This window comes from Panthera pardus, unplaced genomic scaffold, assembly GCF_024362965.1.
Source record: "Panthera pardus isolate Hobbes unplaced genomic scaffold, ASM2436296v1 HiC_scaffold_11, whole genome shotgun sequence".
Lineage (NCBI taxonomy): Eukaryota > Metazoa > Chordata > Mammalia > Carnivora > Felidae > Panthera > Panthera pardus.
This window is the reverse complement of record NW_026526666.1, coordinates 35,364,742-35,380,071: the sequence shown is the minus strand read 5'-3', so window position 1 is coordinate 35,380,071 and position 15,330 is coordinate 35,364,742. Positions and strand designations below refer to the sequence as shown.

General features: G+C 42.3%; 1 protein-coding gene and 1 pseudogene across 3 annotated transcripts in view; one reads left to right on the top strand and one right to left on the bottom strand.

Annotated features, from left to right (window-relative positions):
- The window catches only part of DNAI3 (dynein axonemal intermediate chain 3), a 96,038-nt gene that overhangs the window by 12,545 nt on the left and 68,163 nt on the right, over nt 1–15,330 (top strand). For all 3 annotated transcript variants that reach the window (XM_019414008.2, XM_019414007.2, XM_019414006.2), the window contains exons 2-3: nt 11,137–11,232; nt 11,623–11,661. In XM_019414008.2, coding sequence (XP_019269553.2) covers nt 11,151–11,232; nt 11,623–11,661 — 121 coding nt within the window. In that variant the 5' untranslated portion in view covers nt 11,137–11,150. The remainder of the gene's footprint in view (nt 1–11,136; nt 11,233–11,622; nt 11,662–15,330) is intronic.
- On the bottom strand, nt 4,607–5,866 carry LOC109246196 (E3 ubiquitin-protein ligase SIAH1-like; annotated as a pseudogene).

The window sequence follows — 15,330 nt, the reverse complement described above, 5'->3', positions numbered from 1 at the left end:
ATGGCAGTGAGAGAGCAGTTAACGACACTCTAAGAACTGTGGGGGCGGGTACTAGGGCTGTTCACAGGTAGTATATCACATTGTCTAGCACATTGCAGCGCAATGCTAGGAGCTCAATAAATGATGGCTGGCTGGGTGGATGGATGGATAGATAGATAGATAGATAGATAGATAGATAAAAAGGAAAACAGCATGATTCTGGCACAGAGATGAAAGTAGAAAAGATTAGCGTGGGCTGACGTAGTTAGAGAAGTGACTTCAGGACTATTACAAATAGGCTAGAGTAGATGAAGAGTAAAGAAGATGAATGGGAGAACATTAACTCTTTGAAAGTAAGGGCCTTGTCAGATTCCTCTTATGACCTCCCGTGCCTAATTGCTGCTCAATAATTTCTCCCTCCTTCTCCATGGTGTATGTTGCTTGCTGAATGAATTCACAGCAATCTTTCAGGAAGCTCTGAGTTTGAGGCCTTCTGCATTTGTGGAGGCTTGGCATAATTACATAGAATGTGATTAGAAAGTGTCAGGGAGAGGTGCCTGGGTGGCTCAGTCAGTCAACTGACTCTTGATTTCATCTCAGATCATGATCTCAAGGTTGGTGGGTTCAAGCCCAGCTTCCAGCTCCTCGCTGACAGTGCGGAGCCTGTGTGGGAGTCTTTTTCCCTCCCTCTCTCTGCCCCTCCCTGACTTGTACTCTCTGTCTCTCTCAAAATAAACTAAAAAAAAAAAAAGTGCCAGGGAAAACGAGATTCTCACTCAGCCTGAGTGAGAAAGCTGGGGAAGCTTCAGAGAGAAGGTCACACTGGAGTTGAGACTTGAAGAATGAGTAGGATTTAAGCAGAGAAATGTATGCATGGTGGGGGGCAGGAGGAGTGAAGAGGGAAGGGGGTCCCCAGAGAGGAAGATGGGAAGGTATGGGGGCTATTTGGAGGACGTGAGTAATCCTGTGAGTAGAAACTGGAAGGAGGATGTGGTGAGGCAGGCTATGAAGGGGGTTGCAGGTGATGTGTACAAGTTTAGATTTGATCCTGCTTTGCAAAGTCTTATCTGCAGACCACTAGTGCAAGACTACTTCATAGTCATGTTTAAAAGTCAGAGTCCTAGGCTCACCCCAACCTGCAGAATCACTGTAGGTCCAGAAAATTTGCTTTTTTAATGATCTCCATTTCTACACTCCTGGAGGAGGATGCCACTGTGGACAGTTGGGACCCACATTGTATTCCACAGTACACAGGGAAGTGACTGGTTATGATCTGTGTTTTAGAAAGAGAGCTCTGAAGACCTGCCCTGAGAATAACTGTTCTGGCTGAAACAGAGGCATTGAAGCAAGTGAAATGTTCCTAATCTGTGGGAGGAGGGGAATCTGTGGATTAAAAATAAATTACCTATTTACTAACCACTTATTGAAAAGTATGCGGTTGGTAACAAACCACAGCAGTATTGGCATGACATGTGACTTTGTCACCAAAAGAAATTACGGCTCTTTTCATATTGTATTATGGATGTTACAGATGTATTACTTATGCTCATCCCTTCTTCAAAGTCAAGGTAGTAATTAGAACCACTGCTAGATCTTATTATTTAATGTGTTAATGAAGAAGCACATGAGTTATTATATCATAATTTTAAAAATAGTTTGATAACTGTCTCCCTTGTAATCTCATGTTTTTGTTTGAAGCATAGGCGTCCCCAAGCTGCCAAAGGGGTTGATGGCACAAATTAGTTAGGAACTACTGGTATGAGAGGACACGTGGAAGGCCTGAACCAGAGGAGGCCGTGGCGAGGAGGGCATAGAATTCAGGAGAAATTTCAAAGGCAGGAGTGATGGGAGAGCGTCTACTTAAATAAGTAAATATCCAGTCTTGGAAAGACGTAGAAGTAAGCTGGAAGGACAGAACAAGAGTAGTAGACCAATGGGAAACACTGTAGGAACAGTTACGTCTGGAGGGTGGAAGTTGTGAACTTGTCCGAAGATGGTGATGAGCCTAGGAGAACCTTTAAGCTAAGTCAGGGTCTTGGTGGAGACTGACCAAGAAGCAGCAGTTCTTGGAGACATTTACCAGCCTCCCAAGATGCTAGTCTTGGATCTCATTCTAAATCCCTTTAAAAAGGGGGGCAGGGGGAGGCATATGATGAGCTTACAAATAGTTTGGGAAGAGAAAAGAGGACGATGACCACCCAGATAAGGTCAGCTAATTGCTAACTGAAGTACACCTGGGGAAGTAATACTTTCTAAGGTGTGAGAAGGTGCCAGTGCTACAGATCTTCTCAGAATTAAAGATCTCACAGCTGGGAGCAAGCCACACATACATACAGGTGACAAAAGAGAACGTGTAAACAGGTGTATGTGTCTCAGCAGAACAGAGAGAAGAAAGGAAGCTTAATAACTGTTCAAATCGTTGCGTTATATCATTTGTAATTTGCCACTTATCTCTTCATCTGCGGTAGTTATCTTCCTGAATAATAGAAGCATCATAAAAAGATACAGTCATGAACAAGTCTTGAAAGTTAGTTGGAACCATGTCCTAGACCGCTCCGAATGCAAGGCTCCTCCGAGTCAGTAAAGCACCATCACAGGTTTTCAGCTATTACCCAGGGGACTTACCCAGTACTTGCTTGCCACTCCCTAATGCCTTTGTTGTTAACCTGGAAGGTAGGAAATGTGTCCTTGGGGCACTTGGCTGGCTGCCTCAGTCTCTAGAGCATGCGACTCTTGATCTTGGGGTTGCGAGTTCGAGGCCCATGTTGGGTGTGGAGATTACTTAAAAGCGAAATCTTAAAAAAAAAAAAGAAGGAAAAGAAGCAAAATGATATTCTGGAATGGGTGGATTAATTTACAAAGCATATAAGCAGTTTTAATATCAAAAATATTTAAATGGAACGATTAAATATTTATAAGTATTACAGTTTACAAGTTCTGTTTTGAAATTCTGTCAGCTATAGTGGCTTTGAAACCAAATGTGATACAGGCTACTGGAGTAGGTGAATCTTTTATTTTAGGAATAGATGAAGGATCTCTTCTGCATCTCTCAACAAGAATTAAATGTGGTGAGCATTTCAGAGTCACCTTAACAAAGTAATATCTGTATTGAAAAATTCTTATGACCTTTTAGTAGTCAATTTAATGTGAAAAGCTGGAAAATATAATATAGCATATTCATTCCATGAAATATGCAATTTTATGAAAAAGTTCTTAGTAAGACCTGCTGTAATTTTAAAGTAACATCTTTTTTGGGGGGCGCCTGTGTGGCTCAGTTGGTTAAACGCTGGCTTCAGCTCAGGTCATGGTCTCATGGTTTACGAGTTCAAGCCCTGCGTTGGGCTCTGTGCTGACAGCTCAGAGCCTGGAGCCTGCTTCAGATTCTGTGTTTCCCTCTCTCTCTGCCTCTCCCCCACTCCTGCTCTGTCTCTCTCACTCTCAAAAATAAATAAACATTAAAAAAATAAAGTAACATCTTTTTTTAATTTGCCAGATATTCTTTTAATGAGAACTAGAAAAGACCACATTTTTTGCAAACTGCCTTTTTTTAAACAAATGATTTGCTTTTGATTACAAATACTGTGTAAGATAATGCCTTCTTTTGCAAAACCAATAAATACAAGAAAAAAATTTAAGTATGTGATTTGCCCAAGATATTTGGAAGGAAAAAAAAAGCCTGATTTTTTTTCCGGTATGAAAAAAAAAAAATCAGTATACCCTAACCTTTCAAGGAATAAGTTCAAAGATATGACTCCACTGGAGACAAAGAAAGAGAGAGAGAAGAGACAGAGACCATTCTATAACTGCTTTAAATACCTTCTGATAATTATTCTGATGTTACCTTTCCTTTCTGGAATTTGTATCTTCAAAAAAGAGTTGAATTTAAAATATTTCTAATGAGGGGCGTCTGGGTGGCTTCGTTGGTTAGGCATCCAACTTCAGCTCAGGTCATGGTCTCACGGTCCGTGAGTTCGAGCCCCGTGTCGGGCTCTGTGCTGACCACTCAGAGCCTGGAGCCTGTTTCAGATTCTGTGTCTCTCTCTCTCTCTGGCCCTCCCCTGTTCATGCTCTGTCTCTCTCTGTCTCAAAAATAAGTAAACGTTAAAAAAAATTTTTTTTTAATTAAATATTTCTAATGAACTGATTAATGGGGGAAAAGAAAATGCATACTGAACACATATGTAGAAACTTTACCATAAGCAATTATGCATATCAAAGACACTAACTTTAAAAAGATACAAAAAAGGTGAGAAAAACCTGAATTACAGAAAAGAAAATCAAATATAATGAGAAACTAGAATAAAAATTAGCAAATACACACACAAAATATATACACATGCAGCAGCATTATGTGTTGACTCACAAAGGGAAAAGCAGTGGTCCAAGAGCACTCAACATGGCTTGTCAGATAAAGAAACACACACAAGCTCAGGTGCCCACACACAAAACAAAAACCCAGTACAACAGTACACTCAATCTATAACACAAATTCAGAATTATTTTACAATGCTTCCTTTCTTAATACAAAGGTACCCATCTTGAGTGTGTATGTATGTGTGTGTGTGTGTGTATATATATATATGTGTGTGTGTGTGTGTGTGTGTGTGTGTGTGTGTGTGTGTGTATGTATACACACACACACTTTTTCAGTGGTTTACTGTAGACTTATTTTTAATTAGTGTTATTACATGCAACTGTTTCCTGTATTTACCAGCCTTTTTATTTACTTTCACGTGTCTAGCTTCCACCTATCAAAAGTTTCAGGTTGGCAGGCAGACGGGTGCCTTATTCTCCGTGAAACTGAATGCAGTGGTTTTAAACACTGGCCAGAACATGTTTGGTTGCCAATTCAACACATGGAAATAGTTACATTGATGCCTAAGTTGCCATTTTCTGCAGAAAGCTGTGCAATGCTGGTGTCAAAAGACTAGGCAGTCACTATTCATAATGGCTGTTGCAATTCCCTCAGGAATAGATCGCCGGGCCGCTTCCCAAGTCAATCGCCACCTAGGACCGTTTAGCTCAAGTCGATAAGCAAAAATTTCAGCTTACTTGTGTGTTCCTATCAGCTATACAAGTGCAAAGAACCGCTGGTGGCCGTCGGACTTTTCCTTTTTCTCCAGGACTAACATGAAGTGAAAGCCAAAACAGGACTGCATCATCACCCCGTCAACAGCACCAGTGTAGCAAGGAAAACTATATTCTTTCCCTGTAGGGCTGTAATGGACTTTGCCGATGCATCATATAGGGGCTTGACAGCATCCAAAGAGCCTTGCCATTTGCAGGAAGCACCAGGGCACGGACACGAATAAGGCCTAAACTCACGGAGCTCTTCATGGTCTGCTTTCTGTGTGTGTGGCAGAGGTATCGCTCCTCCAGGAGAGGCATATTTATAGGGGGAAAGCACGGGAACTGGCCACTTCCTCCAGGGCCAAGTTGCCAGGGGATCCCAACGGCCCCGGCAGGTTGGACAACATGTGAGCTTTTGGGCAACAGTTGCTACAAACGAGATGGCCACTCTGACAGTGAAGAATGGGTGGTAGCGCGTAGCCACAGCAGACAGGACACTCAAAAAAACCCGCCCGGTCATTCTTGGATGCAGTTGTGCCAGTCAGGGCAGGCACCCTCTGGGACGGCGCACACTTGGAGGTTCCAGCAGGGAATGCTGGTGCAGCCTGGCGGCTCATTTCCGTGGGCGGAGAACCTCGTCCCGGTCCCGGCTCAAACGCGCTCCGTGGCCACCGCGAACCGCCACCGCCTCTTCCCCGTGTGGGCACCAACGGGACACCCAGACGGGACACCCTGGGCCGCTGCAGCTCGAGAGCGCGCCCCGCAACGGCTGCTCCGGCTCCCCCTGGCGGCGAGCCGCCGTCCTGTCGCGCGTCCTTAAAGTAACGTCTTTTATTTGGTATTTGTTTTTTAAAAGAAAATCTGCATAAGAAATTAACGTCGAATAAATAAGTGTCTCTTTTGAAGTGACGTAGAGTACTTCGTACATTTCATCTAGAGATCTTCAGCTAAAACGGGTTTGTTTTCTTGACACAATATTGGTAGGGTTTCTATTATTTGAAGTGACTAAAATAAACTATGAAATTTTGCCTGAGACGCAAATACAATGTAAAGTAACTACTCCCAAAGTAAATAATTTTCTTTTCAGTTTAGACTATATTCAACAGGCTGGCCTCAGCTAATGAATTTTTCCATCTATGATGCAGCTTAGATACTGTGCTTTTAATTAAGAATAATTAGGACCTAAAAGCCTATAGAACAACCTGGTCTTCCTTTTTCCTTGGTCACTAGACAATATGTTAGACACAGGAGTTAATATTTGTGAAAATAGTAAATGAGCTATTCTGGTAAGGAAGCACACACATTTACTGTTTAACCCAGTTTTGTTACTTAATGTACTGCTGGGAAATTGACTTTGTTTTCCCCTGCATGTTGGAAACTGAACCAGATTACCCACAGTTCGCTTAATAGCAGCCTTTGAAAAAAGTGGGCACACGTGATTACTTAGACTATTTCTTGGGATGATTGTGTTAGATTGATACCTATATATTCAAGCTTAATGCCAACGTGGCATCTCCTAATCCCTGGAAACAGTGAATATTTTAACATACATAGCAAACAGGAATTAAGGTTGCAGATGAAATTAAAACTGCTAATTAGCTGCCCACAAAATAAAGTATCTTATATTAACTCGATGGGCACAGTGTAATCAATCACAAGGGTCCTTAAAAAAGTAGAAGTGGGGGGGCACCTGGGTGGCTCAGTAGGTTAAGCATCTGACTCTTGGTTTCAGCTCAAGTCATTATCTCACTATTCATGAGTTCGAGCATAGCATTGGGCTCCACACTGATAGCACGGAGCCTGTTTGGGATTCTCTCTCTCCCTTTCTCTTTGCCCTTCCTCTGCTCGCTCTCTCTGTGTCTCTCTCTCTCTCAAAATATATAAACTTTTTTTAAAAAAGTGGAAGTGGGAGGGGCACCTGGGTGGCTCAGTCAGTTAAACGTCCGACTTCAGCTCAGGTCATGATCTCATGGTTTGTGGGTTCGAGCCCTGAGTTGAGCTCTGTGCTGACAGCTCAGAGCTTGGGCCCTGCTTCAGATTCTGTGTCTCCCTCTCTCTCTGCCCCTCCCCCACTCATGCTCTGTCTCTGTCTCTCAAAAATAAATAAACACTAAAAAAAATAAATAAAAAGTGGAAGTGGGAGAAGAAGAGGTCAGAGTATGCTATGTGAGAGAGATCTAACCCACCGTTGCTGGCTTTGAAGATGGAGGAAGAGGGCCCACAAGCCAAGAAATACCAATGGCCTCTTGAGTCAGAAAAGGCAAGGAAACAGATTCTCCCATAAGATGCTAGAATGAATGGAACACAGTCTTGTGACACCTTGATTTTAGCCCAGTGAGAGCCATGTCAGACTTCTGAGCTACAGAACTGTTAGGTAATGAGTTTTGTGTTAAGACACTAAGTTTCTGATAATTTGTTAGAGCAGCAATAGAAAACTAAAACAGCACGCATACAGGTGGTTCCACAGATCTCAGGCAAAAGCCTTTTGTCCAGACTGGAAATCCATATGCTAAGATGGCAGAAGGAAAGGGGACACCAAGGAATCATTAGTCCAGCATTTTTTTAGAATGTCCACTGTGCCAGTTATGGAGTTCGCAGTCTACAGACTAACTTCACATGCCTTAAATTGAGTTTTTGACTTTTCCTTTCAAATCTACTCCTCCCCTGGGATCCCCATCTCAATAAACAGCAGTCCCATGCTTTCAATCCTTTGGGTCAAACTTGTAGCAGGCATCCTTGGTCCTGTTTATTCTCTTAGACTCTACATCCAAGTCGTCAGTGAATCCCATTGGCTCTACTTACAAAATATGTGCGGAGCCCAACCACTTTCCATTCCATACTCACCTCCCTGATCTAAGCTGCCATCACTTCTCCCCTGGATTGCTGACTGTCTCTTACTTGGATTCCCTGCTTCAACTCTTTCTTCGCTGCAGTCCTCACAACACAGCAGCCATAGGGCTGTTAAAATGTGACTCACATCAGGTAAAGAAACTCAGCTCAAAACCATCCAATAGCTCCCCGCCCCCCTCTCATTCAGAGTAAAAGCAAAGTCCTTACACATGACCCAGACCCTTTGTGGCATATTACATACTTGTCCACAACTATTTCGGCGCCAATTCTTACCTCCCTCCCCTGCACAAGGATCATGTGTGCATTCCTCCCCACTATCGGGATTAGCTGTGTGACTTGCTTGGACCAGTGGAATATAAGCAGAGAGGACCGTGTGCCAGTGCCACGGGGAAGATTCGGGAGGCATTACACAGCTCGGGGAGCTCTCTCGCCTTCTACTCTGCCGTGAAAGTAGAGGCTGTCACACAGGGGCCGCTCCTCCAGCCCGAGTCCCAGAATAAGACTTGAAGCAGCAGCTGACCCACAGCCACAACACAGAGCCAAAGAAGAAATTTGTGGCTGTTTGTTACTGAGACTTACGGCCATTGCAAAGCTGACTACTGTGTACCTACCTCATTACCTCTCTGACCAACTTCATCTCCTGGTCTTCCCTTACTCACTCCGTTCCAGCCATTATGGCCTTCCTGCTGTTTTCTAAATGTGCCAAGCATATTCCTGCCCCAGAACATTTGCACTTACTATTTCCTCTGCCTGGAAACACCCTTTGTCCCCAGATATCTGCATATCTGGCTCGCCCCGCCCCCCCTTTTCTTAGGACTTCGCTCCCATGTCACTTCAGTGATGTCTTCCCTGATGGTCCAATATAAAATTGCAACTTCCCTACTCCTACAATTCCTCTTCCCTTACTACTTGACTTCTCTCTGTAACAGTTATGACCGTCTAAAATACTGATGATTTTGCTCGTTTGCTCTCTTTCCTCTAGAATGTAAGCTCTGTCAGAGAAAGGGTTTTGCCTATTTTGTTCACTGCTGTATTCCTAACACCTAGGACAGCATCTGGTGCATCTAAATTGCTCGATAAATATTTGTGGAATGAATAGTGGTGGTGGTGGTGATGGTATGTGTGTTGTCTATGTGCTTAGGGTGAGTCCAGCTGGTATCTGGAGAGTTTTGAGTATCTTATTTTTAAAGTTTACTTATTTAGTTTTGAGAGAGACAGAGAAAGTGAGAGACCTTGAGCCCGGGGGTGGGGGATGGGGGGCAGGCAGAGAGAGGGGTTGAGAGAGAGAATCCCCGACAGTGCAAAGCCCAAATACAGGGCTCGAACTCACAAAACTGTGAGAGCATGACCTGAGCAGAAATCAACAATCAGATGCTTAACCAACTGAGCCACCCAGGCGTGCTTGAGTATTCTAAGTCAAATGCTGCTGGAATAAAATATGGAGAGGGGTACACTGATAAAGAATTTTCTGAATAAAGTACTAGGTCCAAGATTTGAAATTATAGTGAGGCTGAGAAGTGGGATTGAGGATACCTGACAGTCTAAAAAGCTGGATCGGAACCATTCATTGCAGGGGGTTTAAAAAGTGGGAATTCCCAAGTTGTCAGAATCATAAAATGCTGCTTAAATCATAACATCACACCTTTCTAGGTAAAGGCAATGATTTCATTTGTGATGAAACACAGCAAACAGTTACCACTGAAACTCAAGGGATAGTCTTGTGCAAAGATGAAAATTGGGGGCATTGGGACCACACTGGGGGTGCTCTCACCCTGACTCTACCGCTCACGCTCTGTGTATCCCTTCAGGCAAGTTTCCCGGCCTCTGTTGTCATCTTATAAAATGAGGATGAAGAGAACAGTTTTCATAAAATGCTTACCTAAAAGGGTGATTCAAATTAAATAAATAATACATGTGAAGTACTTAGAACTGTGCCTGGCACATAGTAAGCACTCAACAAACGTGAGCTATCACTATTACCTTTTGAAAAAATACATGTGAAGGGTCTGAAGTGAAAAATGTATATCACAAACACAAACCCACACTTTGGACCAGATTTAGTAATCAAGGAACTAGAAAGAAAATGAAACTCAGGTATTCTGACTGGGGTTTATGAAATAATTTTCAGTCTGTGTTTGTTTATAAAACAAGGCAAGCCAGTCTGATTGACATGACTGAGTCAAGGTCAATGCAATTTTATTTCATTATATGTTCACAATTGCCTTATGAGGTAGGTTTTATTGTCATCATCCCCATTAAACCTGAATAAACTAAGGGATGCCTGGTTGGCTCAGTTGCTTAAGCGTCTGACTCTTGATCTCAGCTAAGGTCGTAATCTCGCAGTTCATGGGTTCCAGCCCTCCATCAGGCTCTGCGCTGACCAGGAGGAGCCTGCTTGGGATTCTTCCTCCTTTCCTGTCTCTCTGCCCCTCCCCTGACCAAGCTCGCATGCGCACGTACTCTCTCAAAATAAATAAACTTGAAAAAAACAAACATGAATAAACTGAGACTCAGATGGTATTTAGTTTGCCAAGGATCACACAGCTGCTAAAAGGCAAAGTCTATTTTTCAACCTTGCTGCTTAGGCTCCTGAAATTGTACTCCTAACCATCTAACAAGATGAGACAGGGGTGACCATTGAGATGACAAGGATTTGATGTGATAGCAAATGACCTCAGCCAAAACTGATGATCAGTTCCACAGAGAACCTTTGGAGGCACTCTCTGACAGCACAAAGAAGGACACAGTGGGTATAGGTCCGCATGCTAGGATAAAAGTACTGCTTAAATGATACAAATTTTAAAAATTATGAACATGTATGTATGTTGTGGGCCCGTGGACTTTGAGCCTACCTTCGTTGCTGAGGCACCTGGTGGGGAGCTGGGCAAAGGGCAGCAGACACTAACTCCCCGGAATGGGAACAGCAGTGAGAGGCGGGGGGCCAGTATCCCCCATCATGCTTCCATGGCAGGGCCTATGGCTGAAGCCTTGAAGGGCTGGCAGGTCACTTCCATTCGCTTCAGCTGAATGGCTCCCTTGGAATGGCAAGACCTTACCAGTAAGATTGTTGTTGCGATCAACCTTTGGTCACAGAACACCCATCCTATGAAGATACACGTTGATTTAGCTAAAGGTAAAGCTTAGAAAACATATTCTTCTCATGTTTTACTAAATGGTAATGCTGACTATTTGAAACTGTAAAACAGAATTTACTAATAACATTATCTCTTTATACAGCCTAAGTCAGAACCATGGCTCCAAAATCTCAAAAACAAAAGAGTGCTGGTGGCTACAAAAACACAAAACGGAGCAAAACCAAACAGATATTACCTGGTAGGATTGTTTTTTCATTAATGGGATTTTTTATGGATTTAGTATCTGTATATATGTTAGCAGCCAAAATGATTGTGGTTTTCTGTATCAAATAAGGAAATATGTTCGCTGTCATAAGGTCAAACACATATGGAATTTAGAGTATAGACATTTATTCTTTTGATGCATTTCATTGCAACATCCATTATATGCCATAGCATTTCATGAAGACATAATTCTGTGAAAAAAGATAATTATTCAAATTCTATTTAAGCATTTATAAAATAGTTTAAAACTTCATTGTGTACTTGTGTTTATGTTTTGTGCTTTGAGGCTTGGTAAAAGATTGTGATAAATTATGACGCTTATGTGTCAAAAATGTAAATTTGACATTATTTCATTATATTCTAGACAGAGAAGAAGTGGAACCTGTTACTATGGAGAGCATGGGTAAGTGGAAGTATAATTTAGAATTTATGCTCCTAGTTTTATGATATTTTAAAATTCAATAAGCAAACAAAAATACAAATTGACGTGTTTAAGATACACGTGGGCTAAAATTATGCCATTTAGAATCTAAAATGAAAAATGTTACAGAAAGAATAAACAGTAAGAGTGGAAGAGAGAATTTCAAACAGAAATAGACTTGAGCCTAGCAGTCCCTTACAAATCGAACATGGTGTGGTTACTAAAGAGACTCTAAAGTGTTGTGAGTCTGCAAGCTATTGCTTTTATTAGAATAATATTTTTTAAGACTCTGGCTCATGGGCAATATTTATCTGTACTTCATGGTAAGATTCCACTATTTCAAGTAAAGAGGCGGTTTTTAAGCAAATAAACTAGAACTTAGCCAACCAAATTAATACCGTCCCTTCTTTCAGAGGCTAAATAATCTTATTCCAGTAGGACCTTTTGTATTGGTTGTTGTTGTTGAAACTTTCCTCTTAGTTTTGACTTGGGTGATGCACTTCATGTTTAGAAACAGAGAGGAAACAGTGAGGGTTAGGGAGAAGGAAGATCTAAAAGCCTTGAAGGCTGTTCTGAGGGTTCTTTTAGTCAAGTAGGATAGGAGCTATTGGCGGTATTTAAGCAGAGGAGTGATGCGATCTGACTTGTTTTTTTTTTTTTTAATTTATTTAAAAAAGTTTTTTAATGTTTACTTCTTTCTGAGAGACAGAGTGCAAGCTGGGTAGGAGCAGAGAAAGAGACACACACAGAATCTGAAGCAGGCTCCAGGCTCTGAGCTGTCAGCACAGAGACTGATGTGGGGCTCGAGCTCACAAACTGTGAGATCATGACCTGAGCCGCTTAACCGACTGAGCCAACCAGGCGCCCCTAATCTGACTTGTTTTTAAAGTGTCACCCTGGCTACTCAGCTGAGAACGTCAGGGACAGAAGCAGAGGGCAGTCAGGAAGCTTTTGCAGCAATCTAGGAAAGAGATGGTGGAGGCTTGAGCCAGGTTGGTAGAGGGGTGGAGGTGGGGAGATGGTGAGAGGATGTCAGCTGACAGTAAATGGCACTGGAACAGGGCACACTGCCCAATAAATAACTTACTGAATTAATGAATGTACCACCCAGACACTTGGAAGTCATCTTTGACGCCTTTCTCCCCCTTAACACTTTCCCATCTAAACATTCTCCTTCTGTCAATTCCGCCTCTAAAGTAAATCCCATCCACTTCAAATTATCTCCACCTCTGCAACCTTAGTCCAGACCCCACATCTGTCACTCCAATTGTTTCCCTAGCCCCTAACTGCTATTACTGCTTCCACTCAGCCTCCTTCAATCCATTCTGCATACCACGTGGCCAGGTCTCTTTCCTGCCTAAACTCTCCCATGGCTTTACTCTATCATTATAGTGGTCCTGGCTCCACCTTCCTCTCTGACCATTTCTCCATCCTCTCCCCACTCCCAACCACCACACCTGCCTGCCTACAGCCCACCAGCCTTGCTTAGCACAGAGCATACCAAAATTATTCCTGCCTCAGGCCCTTTGTTCTTGCTGCTCCTGATACCTGGATAGATCTTTTGCCAGATCTTTATGCAACTCTCTCCTTTTCATCATTCAGATCTAGACTCCAATCCCACTCCTGCCAGAGGCCTTTCTTGACCTCTCCTTCACTTAGCACCATGTTATTGCCTTCTTAGCACTTATCCTAAGGCTGAAATTAAAGTACAGCTGAGTCTTGTTTTTCTTGGAAGTTCTGCACAGTTGCTGCAAATACTGAACTAGCAAATACTGAGCTAGTGCTCCTAGGGTAAATACAGAGAGGTTCCTGTCAGCCTCTGGTCACAACATTTTCATTAGCCAATCAATACATAACCTTGTTTTATGTGTGTTTCTGTTTAAAGACACCTTATTAAATGTATATTGTTGATTCATTAACATGGGACTCACAGCCAACAGCACTACAGCCCGTGCCTGAGCAATGCTTATCTAATATACGTATTTTCTCCACAAGGCATATCCCAGCCTTCTTGCATTTAGGAATGCTGAACAGCACTTTACCACTACGCTTGGGAGATATTTTAACTGGCAAAAATTGCCAATAAAAAGGCACAAAAATAGGAAGAATGTGGCACTAAATAGACAGCGGGAAGGACATCTGTTTACTGTTTGACAGCTGACACAAGATGGCACAGCATCACCGTGTTTGACCTCGGCTGGGACCGTGCACATAAGGCAACTCAAAGTTTTTGCCACTATAAGCATGGCCGCTAATGATGGCAAAAAGCACTGCGACTGTTGATGTCGGGGTTACAAATAAGTTTTAGCAAGTGAATCTGCAAATATAAAATCTGTGAATAATGAAGATGGGCTGTATTTATTTGTTTATGCATTTATAACCTATTTTCACACACACCTGGCTGGCCCTGGGGTATACTCACTCTCTCTCTCTCTCTCTCTCTCTCTCTCTCTCTCTCACACACACACACACACACACACACACACACACTCACACAAGTACTCCAGGAGAACAGAAACCCTCTTGCTCAGCAGATCTTGACACATAATAACCATTCAACAAATATTTGCTGATTTGTTGAATAAATAAGTGGCTTTCTCTATTCTTCTCATCTAAACAGACCACCACCACTCCCATTCTCTTCATTCTAAGTTCTACTTTCACCCTGTTTTCTCCTAAATAGCACTTGTCACAATCTGTACTTAAGTGTTTCTGAGTATATCTGCCTAATTTCTGTCTCTTCCTCTAGATAGTCCAACCCTACTACCAACACCGTGCTTTTCACATAGTAGTTGCCCAGTAAATATTTCTTGACTACATGAATTAACTGGTAAGAAAGTCCACAAACATGAGAATGGGGTATGACAGGGTTTCAGCATAAAGTAAATGGACTAAAAAATAGATTATTTAAGGAGAAAAAATGGATTTATTTAAGGAGAAAAAAACACACCTCAGTACACAGCAGTGAGACCTGAGGGTAGGTTTTGATTTACCTTATACTGGAACATCTCTCTTCTTCCCCCAGATCTTCCTCAGGGAAACATAAGGATCTCTCTGAATTCCTTGCTATGGGGTCCTGACATTGTCAACTGTCACTCAGGGCTTGTGGCTCATGCCTCAGGGAATTAGGATTCCCTTTCCTTCTAAGAACCAAGGATCAACAGACAGACTAAAAAACTGTTGCCTAAGGGTCTACAGGGCAATGTCTAGAGGTTCCTGGAGAATAAATGTAGTTTTTACAAGGAGCTAACATTTACAGAACAACAGCTCTGTGCCAGGCACACCCCTCTCATCTGTTTATCTCTGTGAAGTAGGCATTGTTTATGGCCATTACAGAGACAGAGATGCTGTGACTCCCAGAAGTTAAATAATTTACCCCAAATTATAAGTCATGCTTTTTAATACAGGTTAGAGTATCAGTGGTGTATTAATTGTCTATAGCTGCTATAATAAACTACCACAAATGTATTGACTTAAAACACTGAATATTTAAATGGCTTATTATCTTACAGTTTTGGAAACCAGGAGTCTGACATTACTGTCACTGGGTTAAAGGAAACGTATTAACAGGATTGGTTCCTTCTGGAGGCTTTGAGGGGAGGATCCACTTGCTTGCCTTTTTCAGCTAAAAGCCCCCTGCATTCATCGACT